General features: G+C 39.7%; 3 protein-coding genes across 56 annotated transcripts in view; 2 read left to right on the top strand and 1 right to left on the bottom strand.

The window, feature by feature from the left end:
• Positions 1-12,254, top strand: part of LOC116243086 (uncharacterized) — a 34,792-nt gene extending 22,538 nt beyond the window's left edge. For 2 of the 3 annotated variants that reach the window (XM_090135496.1, XM_090135498.1), the window contains 9 exons: positions 1,848-2,000; positions 2,674-2,785; positions 3,145-3,251; positions 3,506-3,661; positions 4,933-5,037; positions 6,652-6,792; positions 7,837-7,921; positions 8,286-8,406; positions 9,168-12,254. In XM_090135496.1, the coding sequence (XP_089991622.1) occupies positions 1,848-2,000; positions 2,674-2,785; positions 3,145-3,251; positions 3,506-3,661; positions 4,933-5,037; positions 6,652-6,792; positions 7,837-7,921; positions 8,286-8,406; positions 9,168-9,357 (1,170 nt within the window). In that variant the 3' untranslated portion in view covers positions 9,358-12,254. The remainder of the gene's footprint in view (positions 1-1,847; positions 2,001-2,673; positions 2,786-3,144; positions 3,252-3,505; positions 3,662-4,932; positions 5,038-6,651; positions 6,793-7,836; positions 7,922-8,285; positions 8,407-9,167) is intronic. The other variant, XM_090135497.1, reaches the window with a different exon arrangement.
• A 99-nt stretch (positions 12,255-12,353) lies between these two features.
• TTLL2 (tubulin tyrosine ligase like 2) lies at positions 12,354-17,061 on the bottom strand. Of its 9 annotated transcripts, none has more exons than XM_090135502.1 (2): positions 16,979-17,061; positions 12,354-14,238 (listed from the first exon to the last, which is right to left on the bottom strand). In XM_090135502.1, the coding sequence occupies exon 2, from the start codon at positions 14,228-14,230 to the stop codon at positions 12,596-12,598; it is 1,635 nt and encodes a 544-aa protein (XP_089991628.1). In that variant the 5' UTR covers positions 14,231-14,238; positions 16,979-17,061; the 3' UTR covers positions 12,354-12,595. The 9 variants fall into 9 exon arrangements, with proteins under 9 accessions (XP_089991628.1, XP_031468894.1, XP_089991627.1 ...); XM_031613034.2 differs by lacking the exon at positions 16,979-17,061 and adding an exon at positions 16,718-16,936; XM_090135501.1 differs by lacking the exon at positions 16,979-17,061 and adding an exon at positions 16,028-16,118.
• The window catches only part of LOC116242356 (uncharacterized), a 197,248-nt gene continuing 196,174 nt past the window's right edge, over positions 16,224-17,297 (top strand). For 19 of the 44 annotated variants that reach the window (XR_016464260.1, XR_016464262.1, XR_016464259.1 and 16 more), the window contains exon 1: positions 16,224-16,312. Coding sequence is in view for 19 of the 44 variants with exons in the window: in XM_090135525.1 (XP_089991651.1) it covers positions 17,016-17,210 (195 nt within the window). In the remaining 25 variants the exon portion in view is untranslated. Of the gene's footprint in view, positions 16,313-16,429; positions 16,590-17,015; positions 17,211-17,297 lie in introns of those variants that run through there. The other 25 variants (XM_090135525.1, XM_090135513.1, XM_090135507.1 and 22 more) reach the window with 2 other exon arrangements.

The raw sequence follows: 17,297 nt of genomic DNA, 5'->3' as shown, positions 1-17,297 counted from the left end.
GATAGCATGCATTGCATCAGAATATGCTGATTTTTGAAAACCCTTTTCAAAGAATGCTTTTAGATGATGAAGCTTTTTTCTAAAATAGGCTTCTTAGGGCAGCCCTATGTATAAACATTTGCCACAGAGTATTTTCTATTTACAAGTCTTATGTAGTTAGCTCTTTAAAGGCTTGATTTTCAACAGTCTCTGTATAATATACTCAGCAAAAAAAAACAAACCAAACCAAAACCTGCCACATATGAGTGTCTGGCTGAAGCTGATGATAACTTGCACTGCTGTCACCCTCTTGGCACTTCTGATGATGGTGAGCTCAAAACTAACTGGGCAGAATAAGCAGTTCTTTTTCGCCTGACTACACCTGCTGAACCAGCCCCTTCCCACTCTGTGGTTCCTGGTGCTGTATATGGGAGGGGCTGGAAACATGCATCTGGAGACAGAGAGGACTATAGTAATTTGGGTTGAGATTGGCTTGAGTTGTTCTGAAATTGCACCCCTGTTGTTGTTGTTGTTGTTGTTTGAGTTCTGCTCAGTCACTTAGTAGTTTCAGTCTTAATATTTTTAGCAATAACAGCGAATTTAGCAAAAATATCGATGGCTTAGGAACACTTTCCTTCTCTGTCTGCAATTTCTGATTTACGTCACTTCATCAAAAATAATTTTGAAGATCTTAACTACTATATCATTTTTCTTGAGCTGAGGTCCAGTTGTATTTTGTCACTGCATGCTCATCTATAGTTAAAATATATGGTTAAAATCTTGTGTTCAAGAAATATTTAGATGTCGTATTAAAGGGCATGTTTTAGTGGGGATATATTGGTGGATGGTTGGACTGGATGATCTTGGAGGTTTTTTCCAACCTTGGTGATTCTATGATTCTATGAAAATGATTGTATTTGGATAATTTTGGCATATTCCCAGAATTTGCAAAAATAAAAATAAAAAGATCTGAATTTAAAATGAAAATCATATTCCTTTAGCAATGAGTTTTGTTCATTTCTGCATCTTTTAGCATACTTGTCTGAAAGAGCTAATCAATCTTGCTCAAAGCTGTTTTGTGCTTAGAGAAAAAGATTTAGCTTCTGAAAACTCTACCACCTTCTGGTGTTCAGATAATTCTTCTTCATTGTCTCTATTTTTGTAAGCATGGCCATTAAATTTTAATGTGATTTATTAATATAAAGATGGTGATACCATCGCCTATGACTAAAATCCCTTAAACTTTGAGTTCAGTGCAGAAAATTTTACAGTCATGGAAAATTGGCCCTAGTGACTGTTTTTGGCGAAGGAATTGGTTGGTCTTTTGTGTTTGCAGTTTGTTAGTGCCCCATTCCTTGAGCAATAAGCCATGGGTTTGTACAAATGAATCTGATGTCACATGTGTTTTTTCCATGGACTGCCTACTCTTGCGCTCCCAAACAGCCATTGTCCAGAGGGTGAGGCACTTCAAATGTAAAAAAAAAGGTGGACATCTGGCAAAAAAAATAAAACAAAACAAAACCAACACCTCCCACTCAACATACTTTTCTGGATCAGCTCAGTTGCAGTTTCCCAGGGAGGAATACTTTTCTTATGGTTGGCAAGGTGGCTAGACTGAAGGATAAGAGCCTAAGAGCAGCAACAGTTGCTTTGCACTGTGTACTTTGAATTACCCCTCTCCTTGTTCCACAGAGGACTGGGGGAAGTGGACCGAGTCCAAAGAGGGAATAACATAAAATATGCATATATACATCCATACACAGATATACATCTTCCAAAAGTTTTAAAAATTTAATGAGCCACCTGCTGTAGAAGGATTTTAATGCATGTTTATATCAACTTCATGCAAATGTATTTAAATCTTTTAGGCAAGCTCTGTACAAAAGGCTGATCCATTGAGACTGGTAACAAAGGAACATCAAGAAAAGAAACCATCTCACTGCTCCCTTGGCAGAAGCACAACGCCAACTGGCAGGACAACACCTCACCAGGGAAGAGTGACACCTTTTGAATCAAAAGAAGTAAGACAATGGAGAAGTCTATTTGAACTACCTCTATTTTCTCTTGACAGTATTGTTCAGAATTTAGATTGGGATCATGTTTCTCACAGAACTATTGCTTGGTCTTCTTGCCTTGATATTGTACTGTTTTTTTTTTTTTGCCAGAAATCATCTCAGGGACTGCTCATACATTGAAATATTTCACAGAATCACAGAACCATAGGGGCTGAAATGGACCTCTGGAGATCACTTAGTCCAATCCCCACTAAAGCAGGTTCCTTAGGGCAGGTGTTCAGGTTCATTTTGAATATCAGCCTCTCTGGGCAGCCTGTTCCAGTGCTTTGTCACTCTCCAAGTAAAGAATTTTGCCCTCAGAAGAAGTTCATGACTGCGATATGCCATGCGTCATTGTCTTGGCAACCCAATGAGGATCAAGAGAAAGAGCCGCAGCTAAAATATAGCTCTTGAGAGAAGGAGAGACAGAGCCCCATCTGTGGCTTCTTCCAGCTCTTTCCCTACAGTCTCTTTCTTTAAAGCAGTCTTAATTAAGATTAAACACATACACTGTGTCAGTGTATAGGTCTTGTGCACAGACATTCCCAGGAAGGGGGAGCACACTCCATCCATATCGCTGATTTCTCCCACCTTACAGCAAGGCACAACTGTATGTCACAACTTCTCCATGTTGCTTCAGGTTGTACACCAACTCTCTCCTACTGGGAGAAGAACAGATGAGAGGAAATCACCTGGAACTGGCTCACATCTGACTATTTCCAAGGGGCGTAAGTCATCTTCTTATGAAAAAGGTAAGATTTGTGGGAATTTTCTGCCTTAGAGCAATCTGAATGATTGATCTCCAACCCTTGGTTAACAGGAAATATGTTGTCGCTAAAACTCTCCTACGAAACTTGCATTTGACAAGAAAAGGAGAATGGAATGTGCTGAATTTATTGCTGTGGAAGCCCAGAAGGTGGAGCATGGTGGTGGTCTGCAGTTCTCTTTGGTCCAGGACAAAGCACCTTCAGAAATGAGCAAGCCAGCATCAGCAGTATAAGAAGCAATGTGTTGCAAGCAAGCATCTGAGAGCTAGCATCTTCAAAAATGACCTTCTACACTAAGTGAAGAAACATGACTGTATCCTCTTTTATTTTGCTTTTTCTTATAGGCACACCTTCACCCATTTCAATTATCTCAGAAGACATGTTCCTCTCAAACAAGCACAGCAATAACACTTGCAGCTTTGCACTCTGCAGTTACAGGGAGGAAACACAGGTATTTCACTAAGAAAATCTTTAAAATAATTCACTGTCTGTGACTTCACATATGGCATGCTAACTCCCATTTGGCTGGCAACAGCGCTCTCTTGTATTTATTTTCTTCTCTCTCCTCATGATGTATACACTCTTTAAAACAATATTTTAACGGCTTAGAAGTAAAAAAGTACATTTCTTTGCCAACATATTCCTGCATGACCGTTGGACATTAATAGATTTATGTTGCTACTTAGTATTTTAATTTTGGTTCAGGAAGAAGAGATTCCTAATCTTAAAAAGACAGAAAAAATGTTAAAACCTCAGAATAAAGTGGCTTTTGCAACGACCCTAAGGAGAAGTGGCATAACTGCATATGAGAACAAAGTACTTACAAGCAGTTCTCCTACTCTTCTGGATGCTGAAGCAAAGGTTGGAGCAACTTATGGTTCTGGGTCGTATATGATGAGTAACTGTCTTTTCCATGGGTGAACTGAAGTGAAACACACTAAGAAAATCGTCCATTCCCACTTCCTTCCTGACCACTATAAAACTCAGAACTTTTCATCTGAGACTGATACTGAGTCATAATCTTCTGAAAGGATGCAATTTCTGTTTCCTTAATGAAACTGCAAATGTTTTGATCCAGGGGCAGGAGGGAAGGGAAATATTGTATCTGGAAGATTAGTGCCTTTCTCCAGAACAAAGCTGAAGTATCATGATGAAATTTATTATTATTATTTTTTTTTTTGGCTAGTGTTTAGGTCTCACTGCTTGCTTCAGAGCCCCACAGTACATGGACTTTCCATCTGTTGCTGGGCATTCCTTGCAAACTCTGGAAGCACTACTCTGAAAGTATGCTCAGTCCTTTGAACGTAGCTTGACATATAGAGGCAAGCAGCAGTTACCTCAAACTGTCTTGGCCTATGTATGAAATCCATATTAGTAAGAAGAGTGAGAACTGAAGGATGTTCTATTTAGAGGGAAGAGAGACCACTGTGGAAAACACTTTGCAAATGCTATGCAGTGGATAGAAGCTTGGGGATGGATCTGACAACTTCAAGCACAGTGTTGGCAGCTTATCACTAGAGCACATCATTGACCTGTGGGAAGCAGTAGTCCCAGTTCCTTTGGATCCCACAGGCTGACATGTACTACCACTGTAATGAGAATTTTGTTGGATGCCAAGTGCCAGTCGTTAGTAAACTTAAGGCTCCTTTATGTTACCAGACAGTGCAAAGGCAAATTGTAACAGTAAATTGAATGCATGGCATCCTGAATTATTCTTAGTTACATAGTCAGCATTACGTACAGCTAAGAGCAATGAGGTTTGTTTTGAAAGGTGGATATTGCTAGCATAGGTGCCTTTCTTTGCAAATCAGTAACCCTGCATTCATTCAGGGATAATCCTGCTCTTTGCTGTTCTGTTTGTTCTCTCCATTTCCTATAGTGCAGTTTCACCACAATGCACTCATTCCCTGATATTGCTTTGATAGCTGGCATTAATTGGAACTAATGCACAGCAATTGCAGTTACGACTAAAACATCAAAATTCACTATGAATTCAGGACAATACCAGAAAGAAGGGCAGTTGTCCTCTTTGTTTGTAAAAGGAAACATTTTTTTGAAGAGTTGATGAACATTTGTGAAAATATTTTTACAGCCTTTCTGTCTATATAATTCCGACTGTTATATTCTCATAGATACAGCCTCCAAAATCAATATTATCTAGAAGGTCAATGTTACATCAAGAAAGAAGAAAAAATGAGGACATGGTGCAGGAAAAAATAGAGCATCGTGATGGAAAGGTGAGATAAATTAAGGTGCTTGAAGAGATCACCAACAGGGCTGCAACAGATAGTAATTGCCACTTCAAGTAGTCATAGAGAATTCTCTCTCAAAGAGTCCTTAATGAAGAGCTTAAGTATAAAGTTCACGTTATAAGTAGCAGGAAATTATATATAGCTGATGGGATGGAAATCAAGTAAGCAATTTTTCTTATCTCCTACTGTACTGACTGAGGGTAATCTATGTCCAATCACAGTTGTCAATTCTTGATAAGCCTTAGGATATATGAAGTTCAGACAGTAAAGTAAAACACAGGTTGCTGTGTCTATTCAGTTCAGAGCTTCTCCTGTCAATACACGTGTTGATTAATGATACTTTCCAGTAAGCACACACGGAAAAGGCCTTTGCAATGTAACATTGTTCAGGGGAAACTGGTTTGATGTACCTATTATTTTATAGCTAGTGCTGAGATAGACTGTGTGAAAATTTCTACCAATCACATTTCCTTCTCATAGAAATAGAAAATACATTATTCATTGTTTTGGTCCTTGTGAAAAAGTCCTTTTTACCACTGTATTTGATTCATAAAACTTATTGTTGGGCACGGCTTATTCAACATGAGAGTGGCCAAAAGGTGAATTGAGTCATTAATTCTTATTTAAACTAACTGGAACTTTTTCTAACAAGGCCTTTGTATTAAGTATCTATAAGAATATCTTTCTATAACTGACTAGTTTTTTCTAAACAAAATTATTTCTAAAACTAAGATCTTGCCCTCACTATTCATCCCCTTTCCCTGAGGATATTTATTCCTTCTTGTCTTGTTGGGACATGTGCTTTTTTTTTTCTGTAGACAACACTGGAAATATAAGGAAAAGCTATAGTGCACCCTATGGTTGTCTTCTTTTTTTTAGAGTTTGCTAAATGAATTAAATTATGGAATTTATTTATGCTGAACAGAACTAGTTCCTGTAGTCATTCTGGAAAACTCATTAACTAGAGGCTGTATTAGGAAGGAAGTCTTCTTAGACCAATATATTGTTTGTAGAACAGCACACTGATAATATTATTGCCACCTGTTAAGAAGCCTTGATCAATTTTTTAAGGAATCTCTGCATACAGCCACATTTAACTCTTTAGTATTGACTGTCCATTCAGGCTTATGTTACTTGGAAAAAACAGTTGTTAACATGTCAACTGTCTCTGTTAATATATCATTTTGATTTGCATAATCCAGAACAACCTACACAGAATGAATACCAGCATATATGAAAACAGTACAAACCATTACTAACTGAAGTCGGCCAATGAACAGCCTGTATTTCTTCATTATTGCCCCAGGGCAATCTGTCTTATCTTGCTTAACAGAAGAGAAGGTGGTGTGGTGGGAATTTGAGTCAAGTGCTTGAAAAGGGATGATTTTGCTAAAAGATAAAGTCAGAATTTTTTCTCTCTTATGCAAAAATGAGGCAAAAAAAAAAAAAAAAGCACACATGCTGCTGAGATAGCTTTGAAATGCAAAAGTATTGAGTGAGTACACTGAGTTATTTCAAATTCCAATTTCATTGGAAGGCTGTGTAGTGTAACTCGCATCCTTTGACTTCAGCAACATTAGGTGCTCTATGTTTTCAAAGGTTGAAGAGGTGCTTACTGATGGACGTCGAATCATCACTTTCTGCAATGGTACTAAAAAAGAGATCAGTGCTGATAAAAGGATGACAACAATTAGCTTTTTCAATGGAGATGTAAAGAAGATCATGCCAGATCAGAGAGTGGTACATTGCATTTGTTTTCTTTAAGGAAAACTGTATGGTTAAGAGATCTGTCAAAAAAGTTCCTACTGTTCATCTTTGTAGCAGAAATGCTAAGTCACAGCTTGAAGCAGTGATTGAGCACCTGGTGGGAAGGTAGGGCCAACCCAGGGCAGCTCAGGTGTATGCAATGTACCTGAGTGACTGGAAGAGGTGGAGCCAGGATCCAGCCCTTCCCAGATCTCATTTAAGGGTTGTCAGTGGAGGTAAGGGTATCTTGCTGGAGATCCCTGCCTACTTGAGACCTTCTAAAGGTAAGCAGATTTTTTTCCTTTGTTTCTATGCCTACAGCTGCTGCATTTGAGCATACCCTCACTTGCTGTAACATAGGACTTTGCTACTACACTGACATTGCTGTGCTTTCCATGGTGTTACAGCATTAATGTTAAGTTACAGTGTATCTTGAAATAGCATTTCTGGGATAAATTGATGAGGAAGGGTTGGTTTCCACAGCCCTGATTGGGGAGGACTGGAAATTGGTGAAGGTAACAGTTGAAGAAGGGGCGAGCAGGGATTGAGCTAAGCAGACCAAAGGAAACTGAGAAAAGGTAAAATGTAGGGGAAGCCATCTGAAGAAAGGACTGTTTTTTGTAGATTTTAGAGTTGGTTGCACAGGAGTTCTTCCCTCTTGGCATTAGGTAAATATGTTTAATAAGAACGTGAGCTGAAGTGGAGATGAGTAAGATCTTGGCAAGAATGTGAACTTTAAATTATTAGTGCATGGGTTGGAGCTAGAGTTCCTATCTGCAGGGAATTGAGAAGATCGCTCTCATTGTTCTTCTCTACACTACAGATAAGTAGAAATATCTAGAAAAAGCCAGGAGGAGGGGTGTGAATGAAAGAAAGGAATTAAAATGTAAGTGTATCAACTTTTAGGGATGGCAGATACCTGAAGAAAATAGTCTTGAAATGACTTCTTAAAGTTGGCTTATTTTTTAAACACATTGCTATGGTTTAATCTTCTTATGCAAATATGACTGTGCTGCAAACAGTTCACTGTCCTTCCAGATCTATTATTATGCAGATGCACAGACAACTCACACTGCTTATCCAGAGGGCCTAGAGGTGCTGCAGTTCCCTAATAATCAGATAGGTATGCAAGAACTTGTGGATGTGAACTATGTGTGTGGGAATATCTTAATTGCGTAAGTGTTGTCTGAGCCTAACTCCAGCAGATTTACATTTTTTCTTCACATTTGCTTTTTCTTTGACTTTTGATTTTTGGTATGATCCATCACTTTACTGCTCAATTTCCTTCTACAAAGAAAGATAATAAAGGGGCATAAATGCATCATTTCTATAGTTTTACTATCTCATTTGATTCTTTAGTTCCTCTAGCAGTATGCTGGATGGAATTTCTGCCCTCACTACAAAGTCTAAAGAAAATCTCATCTAGCTCTGTGTAAAGCTATGAGAGAGAATTCCAAAGACATTTTTTTAAATCTTGTTTTCCACAGAAAAGCATTATCCTGATGGCACACAAGAAATTGTGTTCCCAGATCACACAGTGAAATGCCTCTATAGTGATGGATTCGAGGAAACTTTTTTCCCAGATGGTACAATAGTAAAAGTAGAAAAGTAAGTCTCCTTTTAGAGACAGGAATTGGCACTGGGCACAAGTTTAATGTTACTAGCATATACAACTGTGGTTTGATTCTGCATGACTGGAAAACTTCCATATGGAAGAAGAGATTTGGACGAGAACAAGTGTTTTGCTACAATGAGGAACTGAGAACCTTTTGCTTCCACTTTGAATCACAGGTGACCTGATGTCACTGGCAAAGTGACTGAAATATTTCTTTTTTTGTTCTATGTAATTTTGCAGTCACTCTCAATGTCTGGCCAGGGCAACAGTATAACTTGCAAGCAAAAGGGAAGCCAGTTGTTTGTATTAAAAACATAGGACTGGAGAAGAGGACTCTTGGGTTCTATTCTTTAGTATTTTACTCACTTTCTGTTCTTGCCAAGATGTTTTGAATTCTTTGCTTCTATTCCATCATATAAAATGAGGACAGATAACAACAGTAATTCATTACACGTGCCTATTCTGTGCTTCTGTTGTATAAGAGATTTTTCTATTAGCAAAATGCCTTGAGATCCCTGCGTGTGGTATTCATAAAAACACAGATCCTACCATCCATTATTGTGTATAGAAGCACCTTTGTATTGAAATTTGGTTGTGATAACTGATCTCTGATATGACCACATGTAAATTCTGAGGTGAATTATATAACCTATGAAAGTTTCTACTTTCATTGTGCCATCTTAGGCAGCTAGGTATGATAGGTTAATAACATACAGTGCTTTATGGCCCATTCACTCATGGCTATTGCTTTCAGGAACGGAGATAAACTAGTGGTATTCAGTAATGGCCAGAAGGAGTTTCACACTGCACAGTTCAAGAGGAGGGAGTACCCAGATGGAACTGTAAAGACTGTGTACTGCAATGGCAGGCAAGAAACCAAGTATTTGTCTGGACGTGTTCGAATCAAAGACAAAGAGGGTAATGTCATCCTCGATAAGAAGTGATTCCTCCCATCAGTGGCTGAACGATATGTAAGTGGCTCAACAAATTTTCTCTGTACGATTTAATCTCTTCCCCCTCTGGACATGTGTGTTGGTTTAAAAGATTCTTTCCGGATGTCTCTGATGCTTTTCTGTTGCTGTTAATTATTAAGATTAGAACATGTGAAGTAGTGAAAACCACTATTTCTAATGAAATAAATTAAGGATAATACTTTCAATCCACTGTGTTCTATACAACTACAAATTGCCATCATACCACAAAGAAAAAAAACCCATAATCTTAGTGGATGGAGACTAGCCTACATTTGTCCTGGGGTTATGGGAGAAAAAAAAAAAAAGGAGTAATTAGAAGATGCTAAAGTACATTTATATATCTCAAGAGGCTGAGAGTGGGGGCTATTGAACCTGGAGAAGGCTCAGCCATACCAATGTACATAAATACCTGAAGGGAGGGAATGTGGATTCTTCAGAGCAGTGCCCGCTGACAAGACAAGAGGCAAAAGGCTTGCATTGAGATGCATGAAATAATACAATTGTAGTCTGAGAATACTGTCCAGTGTATTTGAAGACAAAATGTGACATTTATTCATTTTCGGTCATTATTCCAGATAAAAGTGACACTTCTTACATCTTTCTTTTCTCAGACCTCTTTTGTGTTTCTCTATTTTTGAATTAACCTCTCCCATTACTGCCTTTATACTTCCAGTAGTATAAAAACATTTCTGCTCAGTGAATCTCAACAGCTTTAAGGCTCTTTGAATTGTACTTAATACCTAGGGGGATTAATCATTTACCAGATACTACTTTCAGCTCCCTTCCTGGTAGACTTACTGTCTATCATCTGTCTTGAATTCTTCCAAAGCACTGAAGCATTTCCCCTGTAGGACTCATCTTACTGCCTGGTGACTGAAAAGACCAATTATTTCCTCGTGCCCTTCAAATTCCTGTAGCAACAAACACGTTCATAGAATGCTGCTTTGGGCTTTTCTCACACCTACATGCAAAACAATTGCAAGATTATGGAACTTCTCCCTCTTCTCTATACCTTCCAGTGGGCCAGACTGCCAACGCATCAGCATTCATATTGCAGATCATCTTTGGAAGAAACAGATCGAGCAAAGTAGAAAATGTTGTTTGTATTGATCATACTCATACTGTTGTTCATGAATTTAATTATGATGTTCTAAAGATCCAAGAAGTTTGATGTCAGATGGTGTGGTAATAACACTGTACTGTTTTGGTTATGTTTCATTACAACAAAGGAACAACTTTAAATCTGTGCTCTTCACTACTGAAATACTTAATACATTTTATATGTTTTGTAAAAGGAAAGTCTAATCAAAAGAAATCCAAGAGATCATTCTTTTCCGTGTGTTTACTAAGAATTTCTGCTCAGTGTAGCCTCTGATTAAAACAAATGTGTGTTTTGTTTTTTTTCAATTGACCATCGTATAAACAATAAATATGATTAATTCTCTCTTTCAGTTAGATTAGGAAAATTGATGTTTCCAAGGCACAAGTGCTTTTATTCTCAGGATTTTTTTTAACAAGGAGTGCATGTTCTCCAGTTGTTATGCTTACATCCTTTTTGTTTCTATAGTAAAATACAAACTTGCCTTAAATTGTTGATTGCTATTCATTTATCTGCGCATATAATCCTTTATAATTTTAAGTTCAATAAGGAATAATTTTGTTTGTGATCTGCTTGCTCCTTGGTTAATTAAGCACTCTTGACTCTACTTGTAGGACGTGTTCTCCTGGAATAAAAAGCATGCAGTCCTGCACAGATGTAACAAGTGATATGTGTAACCTCCTAGGTCTCTGCGCATGTTTTTCAAGCAATATTTTATAGCACAGAAGTAAAGGGATTCTTGAAGTAAGGGGTGCCATTTAATTTTGTTAGAAAAGGAGACGGCAAAGTACATAACTAATGAGCCTTGGCAGGTTAGGAGCCCTTCACAGACCAATTATGGCAAGTTATACTATTTTTCACAGGCTAATTCTTACACCTTGTCTCCCTTACCTTCCATTTGCTTTCCATTGGTAATCAGGAGCTGCTTGCTCTACTAGGTATAGTGCAGGAATACTAATAATTCAAATTTTGTGGTGCGTATTTACCTTAATCGTAACAAATTTGCCTACTTTGGAAAAGCCAGCTTACTATAACTTTTCTCCTGTGGTATGCAGTGAACATGTTTTTATGAAATCTTTGGGGATGTGAGACACAGCTGGAAAACCCTATTTCTCTCCACAGGTTTTCTAGCACTACAAGAAGTATGTTACAGCCAGTATCTGGTGTCAATTTTGAGACAAATCTAGAATTGTGGGTGACTTCTGAACAATAACTTCAGTTTTAGACAGGTGGGGGCAGCAAAGGTGTACAAGAGAAGAGTAGTAATCTTAGAGCCTCAGATGTCTCAGTTCAGTGTCTTTTTAATCTTCCATGCTTAATTAATCAGTGAAGAAGTTCTACTGAAAGCAAAACAAAACTGCCTAATTGCTACACTCTTCGGGTGGCTAACACAGAGTCTGTGAGACAAAGGTTTGATTTGCTCTTCTTGAATACAGTATTTGCAGTTTGTCCTGCCCTCCAATATCAAATTTCTTTCTTACTTTTGGAAGCCTTCTTTATCAAGGGCTTATTTGGGGGGGAAAAAAACCACCACTGTAACAGTGTATGTCAGTACATTTTTTTTTTTATAACTTGTTTTCCATAAGAATTTCTGCAGAATCCTACAGGTCATAAAATGAAAGTTGTTTCATATTGTTGTTTCATACAGTGCAGAATTAACCTGTGGAAAGTGATGCCAGGCAGCTCACTGGATTGTTCAAAAAATGTTATTGCTTTGTGTGATTCATATCACCTGCATCTTTGTAAACTGAGAGCATGTTGAATGTTTCCCTAGTGTAAACTGACCAGCTTTTTCAAATCATAAAGCTGGGAAAAGAAAAGAAGCAAAGACTTCTGAGGTAAATAATAAGACAGGTATTTCTGAAGATGTTTTGAGAAATGCAATTCTCCATTTTTATTTTGAGATATTAGTTCTAAGAGTTATTCAGCACTTTCATTTTCAAAAATAATCTCTCGTGGTAATTGCTATATCACAATTTTTACACTGTGTATGCTTTGAAATATTTCCTTCTAATACAATTTCAGTACATGCCCACGTACCTTCAAGCTAACGGTGTCATTCATGATGTCTGCATGACTTAACATCATGAAGTTATACATATTGTGAAGTTAAACACTCTTTGTCTTTTTTTGTCCTGTGCTATTTTGTTTACTCACTAATTTATTTATTTCCTTTATGATGCTCTTTACATCTGTGCCGTCCTTGGAAGCTTGAAGTGCAGCTTCATTGAAAGGAAAAATAAGCACAAAACCTCCTACCTGGCGGGTAGGCATCTGGTCTTTATCAGAGAGGAAATAGGGGCGTGTGCTTAACTTGTAGTTGCAGATTTCAGGTGAAGGTGACCACCGGCTGAGTTGAGCAGAAATGAATGGAGAATGTGCAGCTGGGAGTTGTTTGTTTTTAGCTTCAGTCTTTACTTGGGAGGATGTTTTTGGCTTATTCATCTTTTCCCGCAGCTGGGAAGTCAGTGTTTCCCTTGGATGTGCTCTGGCAGTTTTCCTGGTTGGGGAAGACACCTTATGAATTGATCCTCTTGCAAACTGCAGGGCAGGTTGTGTTTGAGGAGCAGAAATACAAGTAGATACTTTTCGACCAGAAAGTAAGCCAGGAGCCTGTTCTGGGGTGCTTTGACCTGTTCTTCTCCAGGGTACCTGCCTTCTAACAGCTTTTGATCCAGGCATTTCATTCTGCCTGTGAGCGTCAACCTGTTTGTAGTTAAGCAGTTCAACAATATCATGAAGAAGCTTTCTTTTCACAGTGTCATCAATGGAGCAGTCTAAACACAAAGCTGGGTTGTAGTTCACTTCTAAAAGCCATGGCTTGAACTTGTCATCAATCAGGATGTCAAAGCCAAAGAGCTCAAAGCAATTGGAAGCCTCTGGTAAGGGAGTGACAGCAAGCAGGGTGAGGATCACGATGTTATTCATCTTTTGCCACAGTAGCATATCATCGACCCCAAAAATTCGAAGGTAAGAACGGAATTTGCTGAATGTCCACTTGCAACCACAGCCAATCCCTTCTTTAAATGTTTTGTATGAAGCTCCATATTTGTTTATGCTGGTGTTTGTTAGGTGGGCGTAGACGTTGTCTAGAGAACTGAGATCAAACTTTTCAGTGGCAAATCTCACCAATCCCTCTTCGTAAGTGTAAATGGTGAGTGGGCAAAAACTGGTGACACACACATAAAGGCGAAGATCCAATTTATATCCTGAAATGAGCAAGGGGTTGCTAATGTACTTCTGCACAATGACTGTACAGTGATATACTAAGTCTTTAATGTCTTGGAAAATGAGTATGCCCCTTCCACGGGAGAGATGCACAGGTTTGCAAATCCAGTAACTAGGTCTGCCTACTGACTGTATCTCTTTGCTGTATTCTGCTATGAATTTGACATAGTCATTGGGCATGATGAATGCTACTGGACTAAATTCATACAGTGTTGATCCATATGCTCCTTTCATACGTTTCAGGTGCCTTGCCAAATAGTCTTTTCTGGTGATCCTGACAGCTTCTGGGTAGTGGTTGAGTCTCTGCCATGGTTTAATACTGTGGTGGTCTGTCATAGGAAAAGGTGAGTTCCTCCAGTACAAGTTCCAGTCTGTGTCATCTTGCTCCTTTTGGTCAAATTCAGTCCAACCACGTTCCAATAAAACCTCACGGATTATTGCAGGGGCATTTTCATGGAGACGGAACACCAAAGGCTTCAAGGTTTCACTTGCGTTATCATCTGCCAACATTTCCATCTTACTAGCTGAAAGAAAATAGAATTGTCAGGAAAGAAACAATGCTACAAGTTGTGCTAACAGTCATCAACTTTGCTGTATTCTTAATGTTTGTCACTCTCAACACGTTCTCAAAGCATATCACTCCTGTGTTTCCATTGCCCACGAAAGAGAAGTCAAAGGCTTGTTTAAGCTGAAATGTTAGAAGGGCATAAAGACAGCTGTTAAGATAGCACAAAGCATTGACTGCTGAAAAGTTGTACGTCTTCAGTCTTGCATTTACTCTTTCTTTGAGGTAGCCTACTATAATAGCAGTTGTTCTAAAACTTCTGTAATTCATGAATATTTACTAAATATTACAATTTCCTGATATGGGAAGTTTTTTCCATAGAAGAAAAATAATCTCTGCCAGGTACTTTTAAAACTTTGAATTTTTTTTGTTTTGAAATTGTCAGAATATCTCATTTATGTTTTTTGAAAAGCTAGGTTTGACAGTCCTGGTTTAAAAAGAAATGTCTTTTTAATGTCTTACCATTAATAAAATGTAAATTAACTTAAAAGCTTTGTCAGTTGCAGAACAGATTAAGGCTTATTTCATCTGCATGTGGAAAACAACTCAGAATTTCTTGCGTGATATAAAACGTGCTTCACTTTCCACATCTGACATCTGGTGATCCTCTTCTATGACGTATTTGTCATGGCTGTCCAATACATTTTGCTGCTGCTATCTGGCTTAACTACGGACTGCAGCTGAATTCTCCTTAGTGAGAGGAGGAGTAAGGGTTTGTAGGAAACAGGAAACAAACATGGTAGGTACTGCAGCATAATGATGTAATATGACTTAGATATTAACACCACAAAGGTGAAAGAAAGACTTCTTTCTGGGTGTCTTGCAGGCAGTGCTTCCCAGAGAGCTAAGGGTTTGCTGTTGAGCCTGCAGACAAACCTAACCTGGTGGCATAGTGAACCCGGGAAATTTTTGTTATCTTTGCTTCTGCTTTCTTTCCTGGGAGTTTTTTCCTGCCTGATATTAAACAGCAGGATGTCATGTTATAAATATGTGTGTGTGTGTATATATATATGTGTGTGTGCGCAAAACAAAGCAAGTTTTACAGTAGCTGGTTCAAAATCTTAGGTAATGATTATTACATTGAGAAAAAACTGAAAGTAGCCATACTAAGCATTTGGATGAGTCACCTTAGGACTGCAGTTAGTTTTGTCTTTTTTGTACTGCTAAGCATTCCTACTAGCAGTTTCAGTGAAAAGCACTGTTGCACAAGAATCTAGAGCAGGTATGATTACTCTGGTAGGTAATCATAAATCAGGCTACTAGTAGTATCTGAGGAATGAAGCTGCCTTTTGGTGGTTTTCTATAAGGGTGTATTAATGGTGCATCTTTCATACCTCTGGCACTTAGGGTACAGCGTACAGGAAATTGACTCAACAAGCCTCGATATAACAACATGAGCTTCAAACTTTCAGATAATTAATACAGAGAAAACAATGAGAGAGCAGTTACCTGCTAAAAAAAAAGTCCTCTTACAAATAAGCAGAAGCTCTTACAGTAATATTACAAAAGTAACTCTAGAATGATACAGTGAGTTTAATGAGTGAATTTTACTCATCTGTATAAACATGTGCCTGGATGAATGCTCACTTCATTATCTAAGAGAGCTTTGCCTGCATTCTCCGAGCTCTCAATTTTTTGCCCGTTCTTTAATAACCTGCAAATCCACCCATGTGTTTGCAGACATTCATCTACAGAGTGGAAATGGCTGCAGCTGCCTGGGAGCGTGCTGGAATCCAACACCCACCGACCATTGTTGCAGATGTTCCCCTCAGAATAAGGGCTGCAGCTGTGACCTCACTGTTCCCATGGAGCTGTGTGGTGACCCTGGGGCCACCGGGCAGTCCCAGCCTCTTCCAGGGCTCCAGGTCTGCCTTGGCTGCTACCAGCTATTTCTGCATCACTGTTGCTTGTCTTCATACCTGTTGGAGGCAGATCTTGTGGAAATACGATCCTTAATGGTTAAGCATTGAAACTGTTTGCTTGCAGTGTTCGAGAGAACTGCCTCTGCATAGCTAAACTTCGCAGACTGACTAGTAAGTGTTTTGTACTAATGTCCTCAAACCCTCAGGGCCACGGACCATTATGTGGATCTGCAAGCTGCCTGCATTGGGATTCTGTCTCACAACCAACCATTCTAATCACTCCTTTAGGTGTCATTTCTGTCCAGTAAGCAGCCCCATACTGCAAGGTCAGGAAGGATGCCTGCCAATCCAGCTTCATTCCCATCTGGCTACACCACATGGCCTCTTATGTGCATTGGATGTGGGCTACCTGCAACAAAAGCACGTTCCCTGACTCGCAGGCACAGGGGTAAGGCTGAGCAGGTGCAGGCTGTGTCTGATTGAGCAGAAATGCTATGAGTTTAAAGGCCGGGCAGAGCCCCACTGCACTCCTTCCTACGTCAGCCTCACCCCGCGGGCCTGCCGCCCCGCACGTACCTCTGCCAGCTTCAACCCCATCCAGGGCCGCTCCGGCCGCAGCAGCAGACGCTCGAGTGAGCGGGAAGCGGCGGGGCCGGCTGCTGGGGCCGGAGGAAGGAAGGGCCGGCGGCCGTTGCTTGGCAATGAGGAAGGGCGGGCGGCGGCGTCAGAGCCATGTCTGCGGAGGGACGTCCTGCTGCCTTTCCCCCTTCCCTCCCTCCCCCCCCCGGGCTTTCGTCCTGTTACGGTGGAAGCTGTTTATGCATCAGTATTAATTACTTGAAGTTGACTGTCTTAAGCTCCAGGTGGTGCTATAATGCGTGGTATGCCCACCACCTGCCTCCTCAGCAACGGTCGTTGCGTGACCCAGCTCAGCCCGCGAGCTCTCTGGGAGAACTCATCGCACACAGGCAGCCTCAGGCTGATGGGAGCTGCTGCTTCCTTGCAGGATAAACGCAGCTGTGGCTGTGGGAGAGATCAGAACCTGTGTGGTAGTGAAGTAGGAGTGAAGGTGAGTCTGTCTGTGCCCCACTGCTGGACCTCAGTGCAGACAGACCTGGGCTGCTTGCTGCCTGACGGTCACGTTCTGGTATGAACT

The sequence above is a fragment of the Phasianus colchicus genome, chromosome 2, assembly GCF_987193195.1.
Source record: "Phasianus colchicus chromosome 2, bPhaCol1.hap1.1, whole genome shotgun sequence".
Taxonomy (NCBI): domain Eukaryota; kingdom Metazoa; phylum Chordata; class Aves; order Galliformes; family Phasianidae; genus Phasianus; species Phasianus colchicus.
The sequence above is the reverse complement of the archived record's forward strand: the minus strand, read 5'-3'. Positions and strand labels throughout refer to the sequence as shown.